Here is a 23,836-nt window from a genome sequence, read left to right as displayed (position 1 = left end):
CCATCACTCTAGGGATATCTATCTTTCCATTGCACACTAAGTAACACACTCTCTATTGTGTGCCTTGAGCTTCCTTCGTCTTCTCGAAGCTGTGTGTGTTTCTGTGCAACCCTAATTTCAACAATTGGTATCAAAGTAGGCTGCGTCCTCCCGGGCTTAGTCGCTAGCTGCTCTAGTACACGCCTGATCACTTTCTCCGATTTCAGTGAGCTTTGGCAAGCGTTCACAGGTCGACAAATATTTTGGGAAAGCTCGTAGAGTTATTTCTGCTCAAAATTTTGATTTGGGCTCATTTCGGCCTCCGTTTCCACTACAGGCAGTACTACACAAGCTATTTCGTCATTTTGTGTAGAATTTTTGTCAGTGCCGTTTTTTTGCATAACAGGTGCCTTTTAGTCTTCTACAGTTTGTGCTATATAGCACAGGTTGTTCCCGCTCCGTTTCTCCTATTTTTGGGCAGTTTTCACATCAGGTGCAACATTTACCATGGCTGACAACAACAACATAGCTGTGTTCAAGATGTTTTCTGTTGAGGACAGGTTGGATGGGGACAACTACCCTATGTGGGCTTATATAATGCAACATGTTCTTGTGTCAAAGGGTGTCTGGAACATTGTGCAGGGCATTGATGTACGTCCTGGTTCTGAGGATGTAGGCGATGTTGAGGATGTTGCAGGTCTTGCTGTCTGCAAGGATTGCAGCTGTTAGAGTTGTTTTGCCTACGGCAGAACAAGCTTGTTGGGATGTTAAGGATGCGCAGGCTCATGCATTGATTGCGTTGTCTGTGAAGCGCACCATTGTTCCTCACATCCGTTCAGAAAAATATTCAAAACAGGCTTGGGATATTCTAGCAGTCTTTATGCAAGCCGCAATGCGGCTAAAATTGCTTTGCTGCGTAAAGAGCTGGAGTCGAAGATTATGCATGAGGAAGGTGATATGGACACTTTCCTTGCTAGTGTCAAGGATATCAATGAGCAACTTATTTGTGCAGGTGAAGTTATTTCAGACAGTTCCCTTGTGCAGACTGTTCTTGATGCCTTACCAGATTCTTACCAGACTTTTGCTAGTACTTGGAGACTTATGACCCAAGGAAATCTAGAAGTTGTCAAGTTTGATGCATTATGCACATTGCTGTTGCAAGAGTCACTTTCCAGAAAAAACAGGACTAGACAACGTCCAGTTGAACAGGCTTTTATTGCTTCTCAAAGAAAGGGTGGTAACAGCAATGCAGCCACTTCTTATGGTTCTGCTACGAGTGGGAAAAATTATGTTCCTAATGCTTCTGCAGGCAGCAATTCGTCTGGAAATTCTGGTGATAAGGGAAAAAAGAAGATGCGTTGCCATTATTGTAAAGCCAATGATCACTTGATCAAGTTGTGTCCTAAGTTGAAGGCCAAAGAGGCTAAGAAGAAAGAGGGTGGTTCCACTGCAAATGCTGGTTCCACTACAAATGCAGCCCTTGTTGAGTCTTCTGTGAAAGGAGACTGTGTTGTTGATGTTGATGTAGAATGGGCTTTTAGCGCAGAGTGCACTTACAATCTTGCTGTCCATGATGCATGCTTGTCACTTGCAACAGATTCACATGTGTGGTATTTCGATAGTGGTGCTACAAAGCACATTACCTCACATCGTGAATTGTTTACCTCTCTCGAGTTTTTCCCTCATGGAAATTCAGTCACTTGTGCCAACAACGCCTCTTATCCAGTTCAGGGAGTTGGAAAGATTGTGCTCACTGCTGCTAATGGCAGTTCCTTCACACTTGTTGATGCACTTTATGTACCTGGGATCAAGAAGAATCTCTTGTCTGTATCCGCACTTGCTAGACTTGGACTTGTAGTCAAATTTGTGGATGACAGATGTACAGTTCATGATCTCAGTTTTGGTGATGAAATTGTTGCATCTGGCCTTTTGTGCCGTGGGCTGTACAAGATCACTTTGTATGACAAGTGTGGACAAAATTTTGCAAATGATGTTGCAGATTCAAGGGCTATTTCAGATGCAAAACTTTGGCATGCATGTTTTGGTCATCTGAATTTTGCCAGTTTGCTGCGTTTGCAGAAATCTGATATGGTTGCTTCTTTGCCGCCTCTTGAAGCACCTGTCAAACATGTTTGTGAAGGTTGTATTTTGGGTAAGATGCAGCGTTCTAAGTTTCCAAAGGATGGTTCAGTTCGGGCCACATGCAGGTTGCAGCTTGTGCATAGTGATGTTTGTGGGCCCATGCAAACTCCGTCCTTGGGCAATTACCTTTACTTCGTGACTTTTATTGATGAGTACTCCAGGCATGCATGGGTATTTCCTCTTAAAGCGAAGTCCGAAGTTTTTATGTGCTTCAAACAATTTCTGGCTATGGCTGAAAATGTCTCGAAATGTACTATGGGCACCCTCCGTTCCGATCGAGGGGGGGAGTATCTGTCTCATGAATTTAATGCATTTCTGGCTAGTCATGGGATAAAACACCAATGTACAGTGCCTTATACACCTCAGCAAAATGGTGTTGCTGACAGGAAAAACAGGTCACTGACGGAAATGGCACGATGTATGGTCAAAAGTCAAGCCTTGCCGCATTCTTTTTGGCTTCAGACCATCATGTGTGCCACTTATGTACTTAACAGGTGTCCTACGAAATCTTTGCAGTCTATTACTCCATATGAAGCATGGCATGATAGAAAGCCTTCTATTGAGCACATGCGTGTTTTTGGATGTTTGGCATATGCTTTGGTGCCACAAGTGCAGCGCAGAAAAGTCAATGATAAGGCTGTCAAATGTATTTTTGTTGGTTATAGTGCTGAAAGCAAAGGTTATAGGTTGTATCATCCGCAAAAAAAACGTATTTTGGTTTCTCGGGATGTAGTGTTTGTGGAAGATTCTGTTCAGCCCTTGCTGTCATGTACTAGAGACAGTCATGTAAGCTCACAGGACATTTATGACACTTTGTTGCCTCTTTTCAGTGATGGAAATACGAATGTAAATTCCAATGAGGCAAATGTACAGCCTATGGGGGTTTCTGAAAATGTTTTAGATCATCCTATTACTGATGCAGATGTACATGATGTACTTGATGAGGAAAAGGGCTGAAAATGAGCAGACTAGAGGTATGCCAAAATGGCTGGTGCACACTTTGCGTGACAGTAAATTGGATGCACCTTTGTCTAGTCGTACTCCTTCAGGCTCTCGCCATGCATCTTATGCATCAGATTGTTATGCTTTGGCTGTTTCTACTTTACATGATGTTGAGGAGCCTCTGTCTTTTGATGAAGCACAGAATTGAGAAAATTGGATGGCTGCCATGCAATCAGAATATGATGCACTTATAGAGAATGACACATGGACTTTATGTGATTTTTCTCCTGGCAAAATGGCCATTGGTACGAAGTGGGTTTACAAGTTGAAACGCAAGCCGGATGGTAAGATCAATCGCCATAAGGCTCGACTTGTTGCAAAGGGTTATGCACATAAAAAAGGCATAGATTATGAAGAGACTTTTGCTCCCACTTGTCGTATGACTACTGTGCGTTTTCTATGTGCATTGGCAGCTCATTGTGGTTGGGATGTACATCAATCAGACATTGTTACTGCTTTCTTGAATGGTGACATATTTGAGGAAGTTTATGTAACGCAGCCTCGTGGTTTTGTCATTAAAGGACAAGAGGACAAAGTGTGCACATGTAACAAGGCTTTGTATGGGTTGAAGCAATCTCCTCGTGCTTGGTATGAGAAAGCTGACACTCATTTGGCTAAACGAGGCTTTCGTAACAGTCCAACAGAAAGCACATTGTATGTAAAGTGTGAGGGTGATGTACTTCTCATTGTGGTTCTTTATGTGGATGATTTGCTGATCACTGGACCAAATGAGAGACACATTGTTGAATTTAAGGCTGATTTGAATGCTACTTTCAAGATGAAAGATTTGGGGCTGTTGCATCATTATTTGGGTATATAGTTTAAGCAGTGTGATGGTGGTATTGCCTTGTGTCAGAAAAGTTACATAGAAACATTGCTATGTAAGTTTGGACTTGAGGATTGCAAATCTATTGCCACTCCCATGGAAACAGGTTTGAAGTTGAGCCTACATGATGCTGGCGATCCTGCTGATGTCACTCTTTACAAAACTGCTGTTGGCTTCCTCATTTATGTATGCAACACGAGGCCGGATATTCAGTTTGTAGTCTCACAGGTCAGCAGATTCATGCATAGCCCAGGGTCTAAGCATTGGCAGGCTGTCAAGAGGATTTTCCGCTACCTTAGTGGCACTTTACATCTTGGCTTGTTTTATCCCAAGGGGGGATCATTGCCGCTAGACTTACATGCTTTTTTGGACTCAGATTGGGCTGGTTGTTTTGACACGCGAGTGTCCACAAGTGGTTTTTGTTTCATGCTTGGCAGTTCATGTATATCATGGTTGAGCAAGAAGCAACCTACTGTGGCCACTTCGAGTTGTGAGGCTGAGTACAGGTCAGTCTTCACAGCTACAGTTGAGTGTGTATGGCTCAGACGCCTTATGGATGATTTGGGTGTTGGACAGGACACTGCCAACACTATCTACACTGAAAGTCAGAGCGCATTCGCAGTCGCGAGGAACCCAGTTTTTCATGCTCGCACAAAGCACATTGAGGTGCATTACCACTATGTCAGGGAGAGGCTCTCAGCAGGAGAGATTAGCTTGGCTTATGTGCCAACACAGGACAACCTTGCAGATCTTTTCACAAAGGCATTGTCTCGTGAGAAGCTTGAAGCTTTCCGCAAAGCTTTGGGCTTACTCCCCTTTGTGTACTGATCCTGTCCTCAGGGCATGGCACTTCCCTTTACTCATGTGCCAGCTCTCGTTCACCGCATCACTCCATGGGGGATTTGTTACCATATACATGTGGTAGTGATGTGTGTGAACACACTAGGACCACCGGGGCATTTTTTCCCTCTTTAGGAGGTTTTTTCCCTCGTGCATTGTATATACGCCCATCACTCTAGGGCTATCTATCTTTCCATTGCACACTAAGTAACACACTCTCTATTGTGTGCCTTGAGCTTCCTTCGTCTTCTCCAAGCTGTGTGTGTTTATCTGCAACCCTAATTCCAACAACGACCAATGGTCAAGTTTTGACTGCATCAGGCTTGGCTACGCGCATACAAACATGAGAAGTCGACACACAGGTAGGTGCCATTGCACCTACTCAGGAAATTTTGGTTTTTTAATAAATGAAAAATTCTAGTCATTTAATTGAACCTCTTGCACATACTTAGATGTAAATCCTTTTGTGAACGTGGGTTTAAAGCCTAAAATCCGCATGTGAGGTTCTCTAGTCAGTTGACATGCTTTGGAATATTGAAATATAATTGGAAAAGGTGGGGAAATGATGTCAAAGTTTTGCAAAAATAAAGAATTTTTAAACTAAATTCTTGCCATTTGGGGCTTTCTACTTGGCATAATATCAACTTGCTGGATTTCTGGTTGCTGTTAGTGTTTTAGCAGTTCAACTTACTAGCATTTCAGGTTATGATGTTCTTAATCTGCTGAATAGAATCTAAAGATAATTTGTAATGATGGGATTGTTACTTTGGGAATAGGACAATCACTTTGGACACCTTTTATGTGGTTGTAATCTCAACAGTTTATTGATCATGAGGATATAGTGTTTCTTTGACTTTGTTAAGGCGCGCGCACACACACACACACACACACACACACACACACACACACACACACACACACACACACACACACACACACACACTCACACGATGTTTTATCTTTCCTTGTCCCAAACCACCGCTTGCACCCTCGTGCCCGCCTCGCAATCGTACACACTCATATCCTACCGCAACAGTCTCATACCATTTTGGTTTGCTCACGTTTTGACTTGCAGGAAAAAGTCTACATAAAGTAACTTGATCTAGTTCGGATATGGTTTTTGCAAATGATTTGTCACTCTTTCTTTCAGTAACCTCATGTGAGGGTATCGTACATGATGGCTGGGACTGGTTTTTTTTGAAAATATTGAGCAGATACAAAGGAAATGCTATCGAAATTCCTACTTGCAGGAAAAAGTCTACATAAAGTAACTTGATCTAGTTCGGATATGGTGTTTGGAAATGATTTGACACTCTTTCTTTCAGTAGCCTCATGTGAGGGTATCGTATATGATGGATGGGACTGTTTTTTTTTAAAAGTATTGAGCAGATTCAAAGGAAATGCTGTCAAAATTCCTACAAAAATCGAAAAGACATATACTATGTAATTTTAAAAAGAACATAGTATAGGGAATGATGACAATGAACATAGTATGGGGAACTATGAAATTGGGGTTGATTCCCTACAAGACATAATATACATTAGACTTTCTGATGGGATACATTTGTATAGGATTATTGTATATTACATCTCTTCATTTACAGTCGAAATAGTTTCAAAAGGTTGAGCTTAGATGGTTAATTTGGCTATGTTGCCGAGAAACCTACTCAGTAAATTCTATTTTTTTAATGGTTAATACTGATGTGTTGTCTCTCCGAGCTAATCAGGCTTGTTACAAATGTATGTTGTAAATCTTTAAGCTTGATAGGTTGAAAACATTCTCTCCTTAATTGAATAGATGTATAACTTTTGAATTTGGTGTTAGTACTTTGAACATACTCCAATGTTTTTAAATAGTGCCTTAATCCTCATGTGAGGGTCTCGGATGAGATGGCAGTGGACTGGACTTTTGAAAATTAGTTCAAAATACAAGGGAGGTGGTGTCCGATTTTTTTTGGAATTAAAAGATGAAAACATTATTGTAAATTAAGGACTCACTCTTTAAACTTAATATTTGATCTATGTTATGGTGTTAGCTTTTGTTGTAATTTTTGACACCAATAATAAGGGGAGGGAGTCGTTGAAACCTGTCTTCCCAAGTAATGCCAGTTCTGACAGGCTTGTGTTTCTTTGATGGTGACAGGTAAGAGATTCTTTCCTTGGGATTACAACGAAAACTGCAGCAGTAACAGAAGATCGTCCAATGTACCACCTGGATTCTTCTCCATATAGGAGTAGTGAAAGCTCATCCCAAAGGATGGGTACATAGAGATACAACACTAAGATATTATATTGTAGTGATCAAAGATAAAATTTTTGATCTAAATGATTGTATTATCCATTAGATACAGAATGCTATATTGGTGTATATGAAATGATAAATGAGGTTTATGACATCTTGTTTTAAAATATTGTTAAGTAATATATTATTTAATACAATTGTCTAAGTATGGTTCAATTATGAGGGGATTTTCATACTTAAACACACACACACACACACACACACACACACACACACACACACACACACACACACACACACACATACACTCACACACACACACACACACACACACACACAAATACATACATTTACGCTCTCCCTCAGCCCCTCTCTTACCCTCTCGCTCTTTTTCTCTCACTCTCAACTCGCCCGCCTCTCTCCTTTTTCGGTATGTCATCCTCTCCCTCACATACAATCACAAACATACACATTCTCAACTCTCTCGTTCCATTCACATGCACACACATGCACACAATATACGCAATACGCACCCACAAATTCATACACACACACACACACACACACACACATACTTTACACATAAGATAATAAAATCGTGGAGGGCAACTACGACATCTTCAATGGCAGCGCAAAAGGTGGCATCAAAATCACTTATGAGGAGTCCTAAATAGCACAATGGTGCCAAAGGCATACCCCAACCAGCTTCAAAGATAAAGAGCATCTAAATTGGACGATGTGCTAGTGCATCACCGAGCAGACTATTGGCCATAAGTGACCGTACCTTGTAATTTTGTATATCTTCTTCATGCCACATCTACCCTAACAAGATAAAACCACTCATATTATAATATCAAAACCCCGAATCATTGTATAATATCACCTCTCTCTAGGTATTGGCCACACGGGCCCTCCTAGAAGCATCTATCTTTCTCTATCCTGATAACTATAAAGCAAGGGTCAACCTAGTGGGTACCCATCACCTTTGCTTTGTCCCCTAGATTAGGCTTAGAGATAAGTAGGTTTTAGCACAATAATTATGCCTCTGCACCTGTAAAAGGAGGGCTATGGGTCTCTTTTGGTAGAGGGAGATCAGCCAAGACACACACCAAGAGCATGAGGCAACAAGAGTACGAGCAAATTCATGCTCACACACACGGAGTACGCATGTGCACCACGTAGATTGTTGTAAGCTGCTTGCTATGTCTTGTGAATTGGAGGCCATAACAGCTCTCTATCCCTCTCTCTCTCTCTCTCTCTCTCTCTCTCTCTCTCTCTCTCTCTCTCTCTCTCTATATATATATATATATATATATATTTCTCTCATTTATCATAAGTACCATGTTGGTTTTGTGAAACGAGCCTCGTGATGCACATAGAATAGAACATATATCTTGTTGGGACTTTTGTGCATGGGTCTATGCTTAGAGTGTGAAGCTATTGTGAAACAAGAGGGGAGCATTGTCAACATCCTCCTGCCTAGCCGTATGATTATCTTGTTATGCACCATATGGCGCAGCTATCATGAGGTCGCTACTAACAATGTCCTAAAGGTTTTCATAAATCTAGATGATTGCAAGATTTTAATCTATTGATTGGGTGTTATTCCATTTTTAGTATGCTTTGCTTGGTTTTTCAAGACGTATAAGTACGCTTGAATGTTACAGATTCATGCCAAGGGCATGTCGGCACAAAGTATTTTGGACCAAGTATCCAATCTATTTTTCTGCCTTATGCTGTTACGAACCTACTTGTAGGGTTCAATTTGGCACATGTTGTCACATGGGATACAACATGGTCTAGGAACTCAAGGAGTTCGGTTTAGCCAGTGTGGAGCAATGAATGAGGGTCCCTCTCACTCTTGTTGTAAAGTGTTTAGAGCTACCTCCACACACAAGTACATCTTGTACTTGTAGGATGTTCTTTTTCAGACATCCTTAGTTGAGACATATTCCACATGTGGCGAATATGAGTCTCTGGGACTGACACTGGTGCCCCCTATTTCAAATATGTGTCACGACAAAGTCCCTTAGTGATGGTCACATCTGTTTTCTAGACCATTTTTAGCACGAGGTATCAGGAGCAATTGCGTGGCCAGAAATTGTCGGATACTTATAATGACTTGTTAAGGTACAAGTATTGCTAAACAACATTACAGATGCTTGTTTATACATATCGCAAATGAAAAAGTTTCATTGTTTGTATCTAGAAGTGATCACTGTTTCACCTTCTATTATGTTTAAGCAAAGCTTGCAAAAGATTGCAAATGAAAGTATTTAGTTTCTTTTCAGAACCATTTACATTCCTGTTAATGTGTGCTACGTGCATCACATTTGCCAGCATTACCATGGAAATACAGGTTCGGATCTGTTTTTTGCTAAATGCATGCACACTAGGTGTTATGGGCTCTAGTGTTTAGCAAAGGCTGATTTGGAACGGCATGCATATTCCTCAAGTTGTTGCTTATGAAGCATTTTGCACTTTATGTGCACTATCTCTATGAGATTACCTTTGAGTCTATAAATCACCAATAGAGGTCATGGCTCGGTTTGGGCGTTTGTGGATTTTTTCAAGTTAACCACAATGGTTATTTCGGCGGTATTGTCAGTTATCCAAGGGGATAGGCAGATTACAAAGATTACAAAGAGTAATCTTGTGCTAAAGGATCTGCTAAGAGCATACGTTAACACAAAGCATTTCTAAATAGATGAGTTTCTCCCTATTCTAGAATTTTCTTAAGTATGATTTTCGATTTTGAACACCTCTTGTGGTGGGGTTGGAGATTGTGTCAATACTTCATACGTCAAGGACTTACCAGGTGTGCTGACAGATCATGTTGGCAAGTAACCTTCATTAGGGATGAACATGTTGGCAAGTAACCTTCATTAGGGATGAACATGTAACAGACTGTTCAAGATACTCAGGCGAGTAGGAAATCTCGCTCACAACTGCATGGAAAGTTACGCCAAGGTTTCCTTGCATTATTCCAGTACCTTCAGAAGATCTGAAAACTGGTTATGCCTTTGGACAACTCTTAGTTGTGGTTACTCCTTTACAATACTCAAGTGAGTTATAAATTGAGTTACCATTTAAACCCAAGTGAATCTTAGTTGTGGTTACTCTTTTACAGCACTCACGTGAGTTATAAATGGAGTTACCATTTAGACCCAAGTGGTTGCAAACGGACAACAATGTTGAAAATCAAGATATTCATCTTGGTTTCATTGAACCTCCTCACTGCACCAATTATCGGTCATACAGACAACTGGCTCACTTATGGGACGTCAATAAAAGAGAACACCATTATTCTTAAGAAGATGTTACTACTTGTGTTTTCGAGGACGAAAACTCTTCCTTAAGGCGGAAGTAATGTCAGGACACGGGACCTGTACCCTAAGAACTAGGCTAGGCAAAGACTACGGCCAAGGGCCGGCCTAGGCAGTGTGGACACGGGATCCGTTTAGGGCAAGGGGCTAGGAGCCCACCTATAAAGGGAGGTTGGGAGGAGGATCTAGGAGAGCCTAGTGGCATAGTTTCTTACAATCAAAGTCTCCCAAGGGAAGAATCTAGGTCTCCCTTGCCTCATCTACAAGGAAGAGTAATGAACTTGTCATCATAAACAAACAAATATGAGAAATTAAAACCAAGTGTTGGTATATACACATGAAAGTCTTCATCCATGCTCTACCAATAGGAAAGAAAATAATCGTCTATATAGAACCATACCTTTTGCTTTTCATGTTTTTTGACTAATGTAGAGTTCCATAGTTCAAGGGAGTTCTCCATGGAAGAGGATGAGAAGGGCGCTAATGAAATTGATGAAGAAGTTCTCCCCAATGAAGTGATTTCAAGCCTTTCTTGCACTGCACTAAAATCCACCTCTGTTGGAAGTTTCATGGCACGTGCCATTACATCCTTGTATACCATTGCTAGTGCCTTTGCTGGATCAATAAACTCACCTACTGTTACATGAGCATCCATGATAGAATACTTCTCATTCGTAGGGTCGATTATATTGTCATCCTCCTATAGATTCTAGGAAACTATAGCAAGGCAATAGTTCTCTCTGAAGTCAAACAATTCCATCATGTCATTAAGCATTCCAAAATGATGATCACTGATAGGGAGGGGATAGAGGACATTTGCTAGCAAAGCTTCCTCTCGAAGATGTACACCTATGATACATGTAAATCACTACTTGGTGGCGCTGGTGCAACCAAAGCTGGTTGACCATAGAACATGGCACAAGCAGGTATATGCAAGCTAGCAGATGCATGGCAAAGAGCAGGAGCAGCTACAAAGATCCTAAGCAGACTCGTAGCAGCGGGTGTGTATGGTTGATGCCGTTTATAGGCCAAGAAGGGCTTAAAAGTGATCTAGATAGGGTGACAGGTGAAGGATGTCCAAAGTGATTTTTTTTTTGGCTTGGGAATGTAGAGCTTGAAGTGCTGAAAGAGCGGGTCCAAACAACTCTTCAAATGGAGCCACGGTGTGAAAGATACGGAACTTTAAAGTTGGAGACGATTGCAAATCTGAGACGAAAAGGTCAGATGATGCCAGGTAGTCCGAGCCAGTTTTGGTGGATGGATGTGTAGGGCTTGATTTATGGAGCTTGTCGGTCTTTTTAGATCAGCAATCTGAGTTCCAGAGTGCAAGGTATTGCCAGCTGAAGTTTTGTCGCGGGCCGGTTCTGAGCCGGTTTGACCACCTTTGGGAAAAGTGCCTATTGGAAGTTTTTGAAGCCCGACAAGGTTTGTAGAGCTAGTGCTAAACATGACGAGTAAGTAGAAATTTCTGGTGCCTTAATCAAAGTCCAGATTAGGGAGATTTTGCAGAGTGAAGTTGGAAGGTGGTGATGATCGCAGGGTACGAGATGATTTTGCAGAGTGAAGTTGGAAGGTGGTGATGATCGTAGGGTACGAGATGATTTTTTCCAATTGTGGGCGGCTCCGTTGACAGGCCCAAGAAGGTCAAAATGGGTCGAGGCTAGTTTTGCCGCGGGCTGATTCTGAGCCGGTTTGACCGCCTTTGGGAAAAGTGCCTATTGGAAGTTTTTGAAGCCTGACAAGGTTTGCAGAGCTAGTGCTAAACATGAGGAGTAAGTAGAAAGTTCCTGTGCGTTAATCAAAGTCCAGATCAGGGGGATTTTGCATAGTGAAGTTGGAAGGTGGTGACGATCGTAGGGTATGAGATGATTTTTTCCAATTTTGGGTGGCTCGGTTGACAGGCCAGGAAGGTCAAAATGGGTTGGGGCTAGTATGAGTTGTGATCGAGAACCAAGTCTACAAGCATGACTTTACGGCTCGGTGTTCAGACCCTCTGGCACCAAATTGCAGGGTTTTGAAACATGAGGGAAAAGAAGAACTTTTTAAAGGTCTTGTAAGGAAGTTTGGAAGCCTCAAGGGGGAGATTGCCCACGAGCTTCCATGTGGCACGGTCTTTACGCCATATGCAATGAGAGCAGCTGGACAAGCATGGTATATGACCTACGTGAGGTGCCCTTTGTGGTCAATGAGGTGGAGAAAGAGCTCATGAGCCCATTGGCTATGATGCTGCCGGTGGTGGGCGGTGTAGCGTGTACGCAAGCGGTGGCTAGGTGGCACTTTATGTTTGTGAAGGCGGGTCTGTCTGTCGGTGCTGTCGACGGCGTTGTTGCGCCAGTGCCGACTGGCTATGTAGTGGGGGATGTGTGCCCATGCGCCTAAACGGCCGCCAACATTTTATATTGAGAGGGTGCCCACAATCACGACACTATGACTGTGAGGCTTGAGGCCATAAGGAAGGGTCGGCTTACATGTGGTTGTGTGGGGACCAAGCATACATACCGAAATTAGTAGGCGGTTTTCACGTGCAGAGGGCGAGATGAAAATAGAAGGGGTGGCCACACACGCCCAAGGGGAACCCATCTTTTGGAGGAAGGGGCCTCGTTTGGAAGGAGAGGGAGACCCTGGAGGAGAGCTTTCGGTAGGGGGAGAGAAAGAAGCTTTGGGGCCATATTTTTGCTCCGTCAGAGAGCGTTGAGCTGGGAGGTACGACTATGGTGTCGATGTGAAGCCAGAAGGTTGCATATTGATTGTTTTGTGCTCGCCGAGGGTGTGCTGGCTTGGAGCTACGATGTAAATAGTGTTTATATGAGTCAAAACCCTCATTGATGTGTAGTTAGTATTGCTTTCCTCTTTCCCCCGTCTCTTCTCTGATTGTGTGCATGTGTTTTCTGGGTGTGTGTCGAAAACTACGCCCCCCCTAATGGTCTGTTGTGCACATAGGGATTGAGAGAGGTTGTGTGTGTGGTGAAGGCAATGAATTGTGTTGTACAGGGTGATTGATGGTGTTTGTGATATCACAACGGGTGCGTGCGTGTGTAGTTATGTGAAAACGGTGGTGTGCTTACGAGATTATTGAGTTTTGAAGGTGAACTCTAGTGGTTAGGGGTGCAGTGATATCTTGAGCTATAGAGAGGCATGCTATTTGCATGTCGGGTGTGTTTCCCTTTCCCCTATCCATCTTTTGGTGCCCCCACTGAGGAGCTGTCTGACGCTCCTATTGGAACTTTGGAGTGGTGTTTGAAAGCTGATAAGCGGTCGGCAGATGGTCAAAATGTTTAGTGGTCAAGTTTGAAGCTGGCAGAGATGGTGGAGCCAAGTTTTGGCCCCATATTTATAGGTGTTGAAGACCTTGAAGATTGGTTAGAAGATTTCAAGCTATGGATGATGTCGATGCGTATGTTAACGGTGATACAGAGAAGCTACATACGGTGCCTTCTGTTGATGCGCGGATGGGCCAAGATTTAGTTTGATGTTTTGAAGAGCAGTAATTGGGGTTCATGGCAAGCTTCATATTCAATTTTTAAAGCAATTTTGAAAGGTGGTTACCCTGGAGGAGGCTAGTGCAAAGCTAAAGGCGATACGTCAGGATGTAAGTAAAGATTTTTTTGTTTTTTTTGGATCAATTTGAAGCCTGTTGGAGGCAATTGGAGATTGCTATTGGGGTAAAAGGCAATTGGTATTTGAAGTTGTCAAACCTGTTAGAGTGCTTGCATCTGAGGAGCAGGGAAAAGGTTGAATACGAAAATGAATCTTTCTGAGAAGATGATGGCGGACTTGAGGTTCAAAAAATGCTCTCCAAGGTAAAAACAATTCAAAAGGAGTTGAAGAAGAAGAACAAAGCATCCCAAAAGGCGAAAAGTTTGAGAGACATCAGTGCAAAGAAACCACCAAAGATAAAGGAAGAAGAAGAATAGTAGAAAGGGAGAAAAAAACTAGTGCATTGGTCACCTATTATACTTGCCTTAAAAGCATAATAGAGCACTCTATGTTGATGTTTCTTTGAATTTATACAATACTTATACCATCTTGCTCTTAATCTTTGCCTCGGTGTTGCAATTTTTGGTCCTTGGTAATGATGCTTAAGGTAATGTTAAAGTATGTTGTGCTATGGTGCGACACATTTGTAGCAAATAGACGAGAGTACACTAGGGTAAAACCCCTAGTTTTAGAACCTTTAAGCTCACCTTGGTCAATCTTGAGCGTGCAAGCAGCAAATTCATTTCGAAAGAGCACTAAGATGCATGGCAATGGGCGAAAGTTGGAAAATAAAAACCAAATGTTGCAGTGCTGTGCATAGAAAATGTGACAAGCATTGTTGATCTCGAGGAAAAAAAGTAGCAAAATTTGAATTAGTACAACCGAGGGTCAATTTAACCTGGTCGCGGATGAGATTTGATTTCAAATCCTACGAATGGTGTGACTCCACATTAGCTGGCTTGCAAGAGTATCCTCCATGCCGTGTTGTGGCGTAACAAAGGAATGTTGCACCACAATGCAATTAGGAGGTATGTTTGCGATAGAGTACCCTCCATGTCGGGCATGGCACAAAAAAGATATATTTCACCACATCGCAAGAGGGAGGTCTAGGTGAACAATCAATTTGCTACTCTCACATTATGGAGCGACAAGTTTTTTGGCATGCCACAATGCAATATGTCTGTAGTAGCCAATACGGAGAGTGTGCTCCATGTCACATTGTGGTGTGACAAAGGAATGTCGTGCCACAATGCAATAAGAGAGTGCCTACAATAGATCATCCTCTCCCTTGTGTGTTGTTGCACATTAAAAAATGTTGAGCCATAACGTGATGTGGAGATAGGTGTATTAGATCCCTTCACTTCCTCGCGTTGTACCGTGACAATTTCTTTGTCGCACCACAACGCAAAGTAGGTGGTCCTGTTGGTCGGGACCCCTCCATATGGTGCTCTATCACAACAACCATGCCATGCTCCCTAAGTTGACGTGCATGATGATGCTATATATCCTTCATGCAAGTGGTGCACACTTCCCGAGACAAATCATCTTCCACATTCAACGAGGCTAATAAATGTAGTCACCACCTTTTAAATATCCGAGGATTTGTAATGATGATGGTCTACGTGCATATATAATGGTTCTTTTTTTGTAGAAGCCACTGTTGGCAAGATCCCCGTCCTCTAAGAGCCACCTTTTGTGCTTTTGTTCTCTTATGCTCAATTTGCTCCTTTTCATCTCACATTTCAATTTTCTCTACAAAATCTAGGCTTTGCACGAAGCAGATAGTGAGAAAAGTATACCTGCATGCCAGGTAGCCATCTTCTTCACGTGTTGTAGACAAAACCCTACCTAATTTATGCGCAACTATGTAGAGTCAAAGGTATGAGCAGAACCAGGATGTACTACTTGAGCTCCGTAAACTCCAAAGGCATGTTTCACTCGCTATCTCGAAGCAACCTTTTTAGAGAGTTGTTCACAAGATCTGTGAACAAGCCAACCTCAATTTCAGGTGGGCCAAAAGCTCAATGGTTTCCTTCACAAGGCAATCAAAGACTTCCTCATTGAGCTATTCCAAGACAGTTGCGTGCTTACAACCCATGCCCATAGAGTGATAGTGATGCCCCGGCATATCAATTCCCTAATGCTCTTTCAGTTCAGGTACGAAAATACCCTTGCGTTAGTGTCCATTTTGGACAAAAAAATGGACAACATTTTGATAATCTCGCCATTTAGTAAAGTGAAGATAATGAAAGTGAATACCACACGACTTAATGTGGAACGAGTCCAAGAACCAGAAGATGAAGAGCTAGCCAACAAACAAGCCCTATTCTTCCTTGGTTCCCATTTTGATGTTGCCCTTATTGTCTGGAGACAAACTTTGTACTTTCCCTTTGGGCCTCAGGAGACTACAGACCACAAGATGGTGCTAGGGAGGTAACAAACCAAATCATAAATTTTGGTCTATGGTATGTGTAATTTGTTTTGCAAAAAATGGTTTCTGGTTAAAACATGTTTATTAATCTTATCCACTAATAGCATACTGGTTTCTAACCTCTCGTGGAATTGTCAATCCAAGGTGGTTGTGCTAGATGGCTGCCAGTTGTGCTCACCTCGAAGGCTACCTCATTGATTGATTCCATTGATTGGTTTTAATCCATCAACATGGGCATGATCAAAGTTTTACTTCTAGCTTACAATGAAAAGTAAGTAATTTCTTTTTGGTCTTTTGTTTGAAAATATTGTGTCCACTATGATTAGCAGCTAAATTCAGCTTTTGTTACAAACAACTCTCATTGGAGCCTTGTTGGTGGACTTAATATTGAGCACAAGTGTTGCTACCTTGCAAATTTAGTGCATGGGTTCCACGGGATTATCTGGAGGTAACTATCCATTATTTGATTTTGCAATTTTGATAGTACACATCATCTTATCTTGCTGGTGTCTTCAATATCTTCTTCTCCTTTCTCTTAGAGACCTATATGACATAATTAATTCAACATATAAATTCGACCGAAATATTGTGACAATGACGTATGGGGAAGAAAACGCAAAACTACAATGTGTACTTGCAAAAAATACTACCTTTTCCATGTTGCACTAGAAAAAAATATTTGGAGGCAGGTTGAGGTCTACCTCATTCTCCAATTTTCCTTGTACACTAGTCATAGTGTGACATTACCTCAAATGTTAAGAACCGTCACTAGGTCAAGTTCACACCACACCTCAAGCATCTTCACTAGATTGTTGATGTCATCACATCATGCACTCGATGCCATCTTATATAGTGGAAAGAAGCTATGAAGTTTTGAGAGGCTATCATGCACTCATACACAATAGACTTCTTATCCACCTTGCACAAGATGCCATCTGAATCATGGCATCCCAAAAATCATCTAAAAAGTCAAGGCATTTCTTTGACTTGTAGATTGTTGATGTCATCACATCATGCACTCGATGCCGACTTATATAGTGGAAGGAAGCTATGAAGTTCTAAGAGGCTATTATGCACTTACCCACAATAGATTTCTTATCCACCTTGCACAAGATGCCATCTGAATCATGAACATCCCAAGAATCATCTAAAAAGTCAAGGCATTTCTTTGACTTGTAGATAAGGATGGTAGTAGTCTTCTTGAGCCCCTCATTATGGAAGAAGTCAATAAATACATGCATGGGTATGAAGATGCAGATACGTATCACAAGACTAGCAACATTTGATTTTAGGCTCTTTTGTATCTCCTAATGGAGCCTTAGTATGAAGCACTCCGAGGTTTCAGAAAAGTGCGCACAATTGCATTGAGTACAACTTATACTACATTTACCCTGTATTCGATCCTGACAAAGAAAGACTTGAGCGGATAGCAACGTATATTACTATTAAGATTTTTTAAGCAACTACAAACTATTTTGTGAAATTGCGAAAATTTGAGGCAGAAATAAAGAAAATTTGAGCTACCATTACAAGAGCTCGCCATCCATTGATCGTGCAACATTCTCTGTCTAGCGGTAAAAGAACCAACTTTGAGTCCAAATTTTCCCCGATACATGTGGGACATTCTCACCAATGCACCCTATAGTACCAACTAGACCTTAAACGCACTTCATATGGAGGGTTTACATATGATGAAGCTCTAGTATCTCTCTTTTTCCCAATGTGGTTTCCTATACTCTTACCACCTTCTACATAGCTATGATAGCTCGCGTGAAAAGGATACTAGTATTTTCTTAGGTCTTGTCAACAATTTCTCTTTCTTTGTTACAAGGAGGGGGGGATAAGACCGTCTAGTGTTTTTTAGCCTTCTTTGCTTAATCAAAAGCAACCTCAATTTCTTTGCTTAAGTAGGGGGTACCCAATACTATTAAAGCAAAAAATACAAAGAATGAAAGGAGATACGATGTGGCCAATGTGGCCAATGCGGCAGTCAGACCGATGCGGGAAGTAATGCCTTAAAGAAGGGAGAAAGGCGTGCAATGTATTAATAAAATTTTCTTTTTTTCGTAGATTTGGTATGGTCTCTTTTGTAGCTTAAGCTGGACTCTTTGCACCATCTTTTCCTTTGAAGACATTACTTTTCAACAACTCCCGATCCCTTGTCGACAATCACTTGATGAATCTTTTCAGTCCACAAACCAAAACATGATTTTGGCTGCTTCCACACCGTAACATTGATTCACCATCAAGGTCATCACCACTTCATTGGTGTGATGAAGCTGAATCCATTTCTGGAATATAACTATCTCGATGGTGTGGGACTCATAACCTTGACATGCAGGAAGCCAATTGACAGGCTTCAAGAAAGATTTTCAAAGAGTACAGCCAAGCTTTCAACTCCTTCCCTTTGCAAATGTGTCTTGCAAGACAAAGAGACAATTAACTTCTGCTTTTGCTACATTCTTTAATCTCTAAGTTTGCATTGCCTTGACAAAAAGACAAGTAGCTTCTCCTTTTGCTATATTCTTTATGTTGCATTGATTTTTGACAGATTCATTGGCTTTTAGAAACCCTTGCAAATGCAGGCAAATTGTCTGACCTGTTCCATTTCTACTTTGGCAGGATCCTCGATAAGGTATATCATTCTAAAAGGAAGTACATCATAAGATAGGAAAGAAGGCCTGATTTGCAGCCCTTAGATCACACATTGCCTTGTGTAAAATATACAAGTGAAACCACTCACAGTGTGCATACACCATAGCTGCCAGTGAGTTGCCTGAGCAATGAAGTGCCGCAATAAGATTGCCCACCTCCAAAGAGAGGACTTGGTTGCACCTTCTCTTACAATCTGAAATCAAACTTTGACAAAAACCCACATGTGCACAATTAAGATGTATATTTGACACTTATATATACATTCTCACGTTTACAGTACTTGCTTTCTACAGGGTTAATTTGAGGTACTATACAAGTAAACCATCCACCTCATCGCATCCACCATTTCTCCCAACTTAAAGCTTGTTGGGTAAACACCTTCACTTGCTAAAACCCCTCAAAACATGAAGCATCATACGAGTAATGTCTGTCACATGCCCTACCCCATTTTAGGCCCGTTCTTCCACACTATACGCCTTGGAGCAAAATCTGCAGAGCCATCAGCATTTTGAAGCCAATGCTTCCTTAGCCACCAGATTGATTCCACGAGCCCAAAGCTCCGCTGAAAAGCTAGCACTAGCGTCGAAATGAATTTCCCTTCCCTTGATTGTCAAAACTCTGAACGTGTAGACTCCCTCGAGAGCACCCTGACTTTTTCTGTTTTGCTGAAACTCTTGGCTTGCGCCTAAGCTCGCTTCCATGCAAAGAACATTGCGTTTTTTGGAGCTACCCCATGAAAGAACACCTGACTTGAGTAGCTTGACAGATTTCGTATGTGGAGTCCCCTTTCCTTGCTTCGTGTGTTTAGAGAGTTGTGCTCCTGCTAACACGACTCTCTTTGCAATGTGATCCAAAATAACTTCTTCAACCATCTTTTTAGATGCATTCTTCCGTGCCAGTGACAAAACTGTTTCACCTGCTTTGTTAGCAACATAGCAGTCAGCTCCCTCACTTAGAAGCAACTTGCATGCATCTGTATGGCCCTCCCTGACACAAGCCATCAATGGAGTAGACCCTTGGCTGTCTAAACAATTGACAGAATGGCCATGTTTTAGAAGATGCAGCAGCAACTCACAATTTCCCTTTTTGGCTGCAAAGTGAATCTCATTGAAAGCAGCTCCTTTCAGAACCCCCGCGATGATGGCATCGCACACTACTTTTTCGCACTGCTCTTTGTACCCACTTTCTTCTGCCAGTTTCATGGCATTAGCCCCCTTCATGGTCTTCATGCTAATGTCTGCTCCTGAAAAAATAAGCTCTTTGAAAACCTCAATATGCCCTTCCTGAGCTGCAATCATGGCAGCAGTAAGTCCAGACTTGCCTTGCTGATCTGGATGCACGTCTTTCCTTTTTAGCAGCTGTCTAACAACTTCGGCATTTCCATGATGTGCAGCAAAGTGCAGCGGGGAAAAACTTTGCAAATCACTGGAGCAGACCCTCTTCCCAGAGAGTATCAAGCTACACACAGTCTGATAGACAAAAGTGTCCTGCCGAGTCTGTTTTGCAACATCGATTACGCTTTTTCCAGCCTTATCACATGCTGCAAAATCTGCTCCTGACTTCAGCAATTCACAAAAACACTCTTGCTGGCCTTGTAGCACACACAGCATGAGGGGAGTTTCGCCCTTCTCAGTTTGTGCATTCAAATCACACCCATGTGAAATCAAAACTTTTAGAACAGATAGAAGACCTCTCTTGGATGCTAAATGGATTGGGCGGAATTCTGCACCATCTTCTGTGCAAATGCAGAAGTCTACATTGGCTCCTCTCCTCAAGAGTAGCTGAGTTGCGTCATCATTGTTGCAGAGGATAGCATGGCACAATAGAGACCTTCCCTGCGATTCACTGTTCACATTCACATGCTCAAGAAGTATGCACAAAATAGATCCTGTGGACTCCCAATATTCAATTGCACACCAGGTTGCATCATAAGGTTCTGCCATCCCTGCTCCCACTCGCAAAACCTCCTCTGACCTTGAATCCCAAGACCATGCACCCAGTCTAGCCTTGCAGTCTGTTCTAGCTCCAGCCTGTAAAACATTCAATGCAACATGTAAACGACACAAACTCTCCAAAATTCTGGCAAATGATTCACCACTAGGATACTTACTCTTAGCAAATGTTTCACCACTGTAGTTTGCCTGCTTACAATGGCAGCAATTAGAGGAGTACACTCCAGATTGGAATGCAGAGAAGGCTTCAATGAGCGCAACAGCACTCTATGCGATGAGTTGATATCTACACCACTCTGAAAGGATGTCCACTTTTAAAAGGTACTCAAACAAAAAAACATCTTCAGAAAAGACTCCAAAAGAATGTTAAACTACAGATCAGAGAAGACTACTATAGACTGTGGTCATCAAATCTGTCCGCAATAAATTAGACTTGTACCTTTAAAAGTAGGTCAACAATACCAAGAAAACCTCGGTTACTAGCATGAACTAAGGCACTAGTCAAAACTTCTGGCCTTGCAAGCTCCCACTTCATCAAAAGTTCGGCCGTTTCAGCTTGGCCTGTCAAGCATGCCTCTAGGAAGGCCTCCTCACAGGCAGGTTGATATGCCCCAGATTTCAGCAAAATGCTTAAGACTTCGCTATGGCCCTCTCTAGCAGCTGCAGTTACTGCATAACCCCTGAATATTCTCTGATTAACATCTGCCCCTGCGGCCTGACAAAAACAAGAGTTATTTTATAATAAACCACAAGGTCAGTATTTCCCACACTCACACAACAGAGGTTTAAAGCGCAAATGCCACTCATCTCAAGCTTGTTGACCAAACAGAAAGCTGAATTCAAACGCTTCCTTACCAGGAGCCTTTTGACAATGTCAACATGACCTGCGTGAGCCGCTGCAAACAGTGGAGTGACATCTGTTTTGAAAAGAATATAATCAACCTTTAGCTCATCTGACGTCTCCTCGTGCTGAATAAAATCCAGCTGCCTTAAACGAAGGTTGACAGTTCCTTCGTAATTTATATCAATCGTCCCATTGACCAGAAGATTTTGCACGAGGAGTTCATCTCCTTCCAGGGATGCAATCACTATGCTTTGAGCTAATCCTTCGAGTCCCCTTTGATGGAGCTGCCTCATGATTGACTAATGTTAACATCAAACTTGGATTTGAAGCACTTAATCTTCAGGAAATTATGTTATATTACTGAGGCACTCTCTGTGGTCGTTGAGAATAGACTTGTAAAACCAGCTTCAAAATACAAACAAAACACCATCAAAACCAAGGGGAAAAAAGGATGCAATGCAGTATGGAGAAGGCTAATGTTAGAAAATGGTGTCTTATGATAGTCAGCGGAAAAACACAGCACCCTTCTAAGAACCTGGTAATAGAAAACAAGCTAATATGCCAACAGCAACACCGACAATCAACATAATCAACATAAATCCCTTAACAAAACATGAAAACACATTTGAAACAGATATAGCCTACTGAGTAGCAGTTTTTTTTAAAAACCCCGACCTTCCAACCCAAAATTCGCAAAAAAACAATGTAAAGTTGAACTAGAATTGATGCAAGCAATGCATAAAGACTACAAACGTCCTCCTACAGCTAGCACATCATACAGGTAAAGGATCATTTTCAAGAGATGTAATACTATATTACAAAAAGGGCAAAAAAGGTACGAGAGTGTGCACTCTTCTGTTTTGTTGATTCCTGGAAGACACAACAAGTACTACCAAGTCTGCGGCAACACGTGCCACCAAGCTAGATTGAAAACTACACGCTAACTTGATAAGATTTTGATCGCAGTATGGGCAGCGCTTTTATCATAATATATTTATTCAGGATTGCTATTAAGAGTCCAGGTAAGACTCAATCTAGCAGCCACCACGCAAGCCATTAGAGGAGCTATGAATAAATTAAGTTCTACTACCATTGTATTTGTCACCAGGACGGCAGTATTGCATCTATAATGCCACCATGAAGTTGGAAATTCCATTAACTGGGAGCAATGCATCGATTCGCACATGCGAGAGTGCACGCAGACTCTGTTGCATGTGTGTGCGTGCATGCGTACGTGTGTGTGCGCATGCAAGCATGTGCACTCTATTGCATGTGTACCTGCATGCAGCCGGGCGCGCATTCATTTCTCTCGTTTTGGTGTATGACAAAAGGACGAAGTAGCAGGTGGATGGAAACGGGGTAAACATACCTGGTAGAGTAAGAATATGTGTAGCAAAGATAGGCTTGTACTGAAACGGGGCTTTGATGCAGAAGATGATGGAGATGGAAAGCTGGAATATCGTTTCTTTCTTTTTCACCGGGAGTGCTGCAGAGGGAGGGGAGCAAGAAGAGGAAAATGATGATAAAGGCGATGGTGAGGATGATGATGAAAGAGCATCTATTGGAGAGAGAGAGAGAGAGATGCCCAGTGCTAAGCCTGCTTTCCTTTTCCTCTTTCTCTTCTTTTGTCGTGTGGGCTGTGCGACAAGAAGCGGAGTAGGCCGTGCTACCCGTGTGCAGAGGAAATACACCATAGCTTCTTTCGGCCGGTTTCAACTTGCTACCTACACTATCCCCAAAAGGGCGTTTTCTTTTTGTCGAGACAAGAAACACAGTATCATTGTTAAAGATCTCTGCACATTCCTATGCAAGAACACAAAGGGTAGGTGGGTGTGCCTCAACATGGAGGCAAGGCCCAAGGGGTTATTCATGTAACCCGCATCCCCAAGCGGATCGACGGTCGGCAGCTCCGGCATGACAACGAAGAGGTCAGATTTGTTAGGTGGGGATCGAGGTGGGCCCGTGTCCTATTTTGCTTTTGGCTAGGGTAAAGAAGCGAGTAGGGAAACACCTAACTTGGTGAGCTTGGATCTTCTTCCTTCGAGCTCAATTTTGAGCGCAGAGTATCTCATTGCATTCCCTTACCATGAGGTTTCACGAAAAAAACTTTTTAGTTCGTC

The 23,836-nt window shown here is 42.1% G+C and overlaps 1 protein-coding gene across 5 annotated transcripts; it reads right to left on the bottom strand.

Moving 5' to 3' along the window:
- Positions 1 to 19,090: 19,090 nt before the first annotated feature.
- LOC147440873 (uncharacterized) lies at positions 19,091 to 23,507 on the bottom strand. Of its 5 annotated transcripts, none has more exons than XM_086482681.1 (6): positions 23,086 to 23,507; positions 22,807 to 22,994; positions 21,728 to 22,000; positions 21,312 to 21,587; positions 21,031 to 21,168; positions 19,091 to 20,950 (listed from the first exon to the last, which is right to left on the bottom strand). In XM_086482681.1, the coding sequence occupies exons 1-6, from the start codon at positions 23,408 to 23,410 to the stop codon at positions 19,421 to 19,423; spliced, it is 2,730 nt and encodes a 909-aa protein (XP_086338807.1). In that variant the 5' UTR covers positions 23,411 to 23,507; the 3' UTR covers positions 19,091 to 19,420. The 5 variants fall into 5 exon arrangements, with proteins under 5 accessions (XP_086338807.1, XP_086338810.1, XP_086338808.1 ...); XM_086482684.1 differs by having other exon boundaries at positions 21,728 to 22,121; positions 23,086 to 23,222; XM_086482682.1 differs by lacking the exon at positions 22,807 to 22,994 and having other exon boundaries at positions 21,728 to 22,121; positions 23,086 to 23,223.
- Between the last annotated feature and the right edge of the window lie 329 nt (positions 23,508 to 23,836).

Source organism: Adiantum capillus-veneris, chromosome 15, assembly GCF_014529385.1.
Source record: "Adiantum capillus-veneris isolate H3 chromosome 15, ASM1452938v2, whole genome shotgun sequence".
Classification (NCBI taxonomy): Eukaryota; Viridiplantae; Streptophyta; class Polypodiopsida; order Polypodiales; family Pteridaceae; genus Adiantum; species Adiantum capillus-veneris.
The sequence above is the reverse complement of the archived record's forward strand: the minus strand, read 5'-3'. Positions and strand labels throughout refer to the sequence as shown.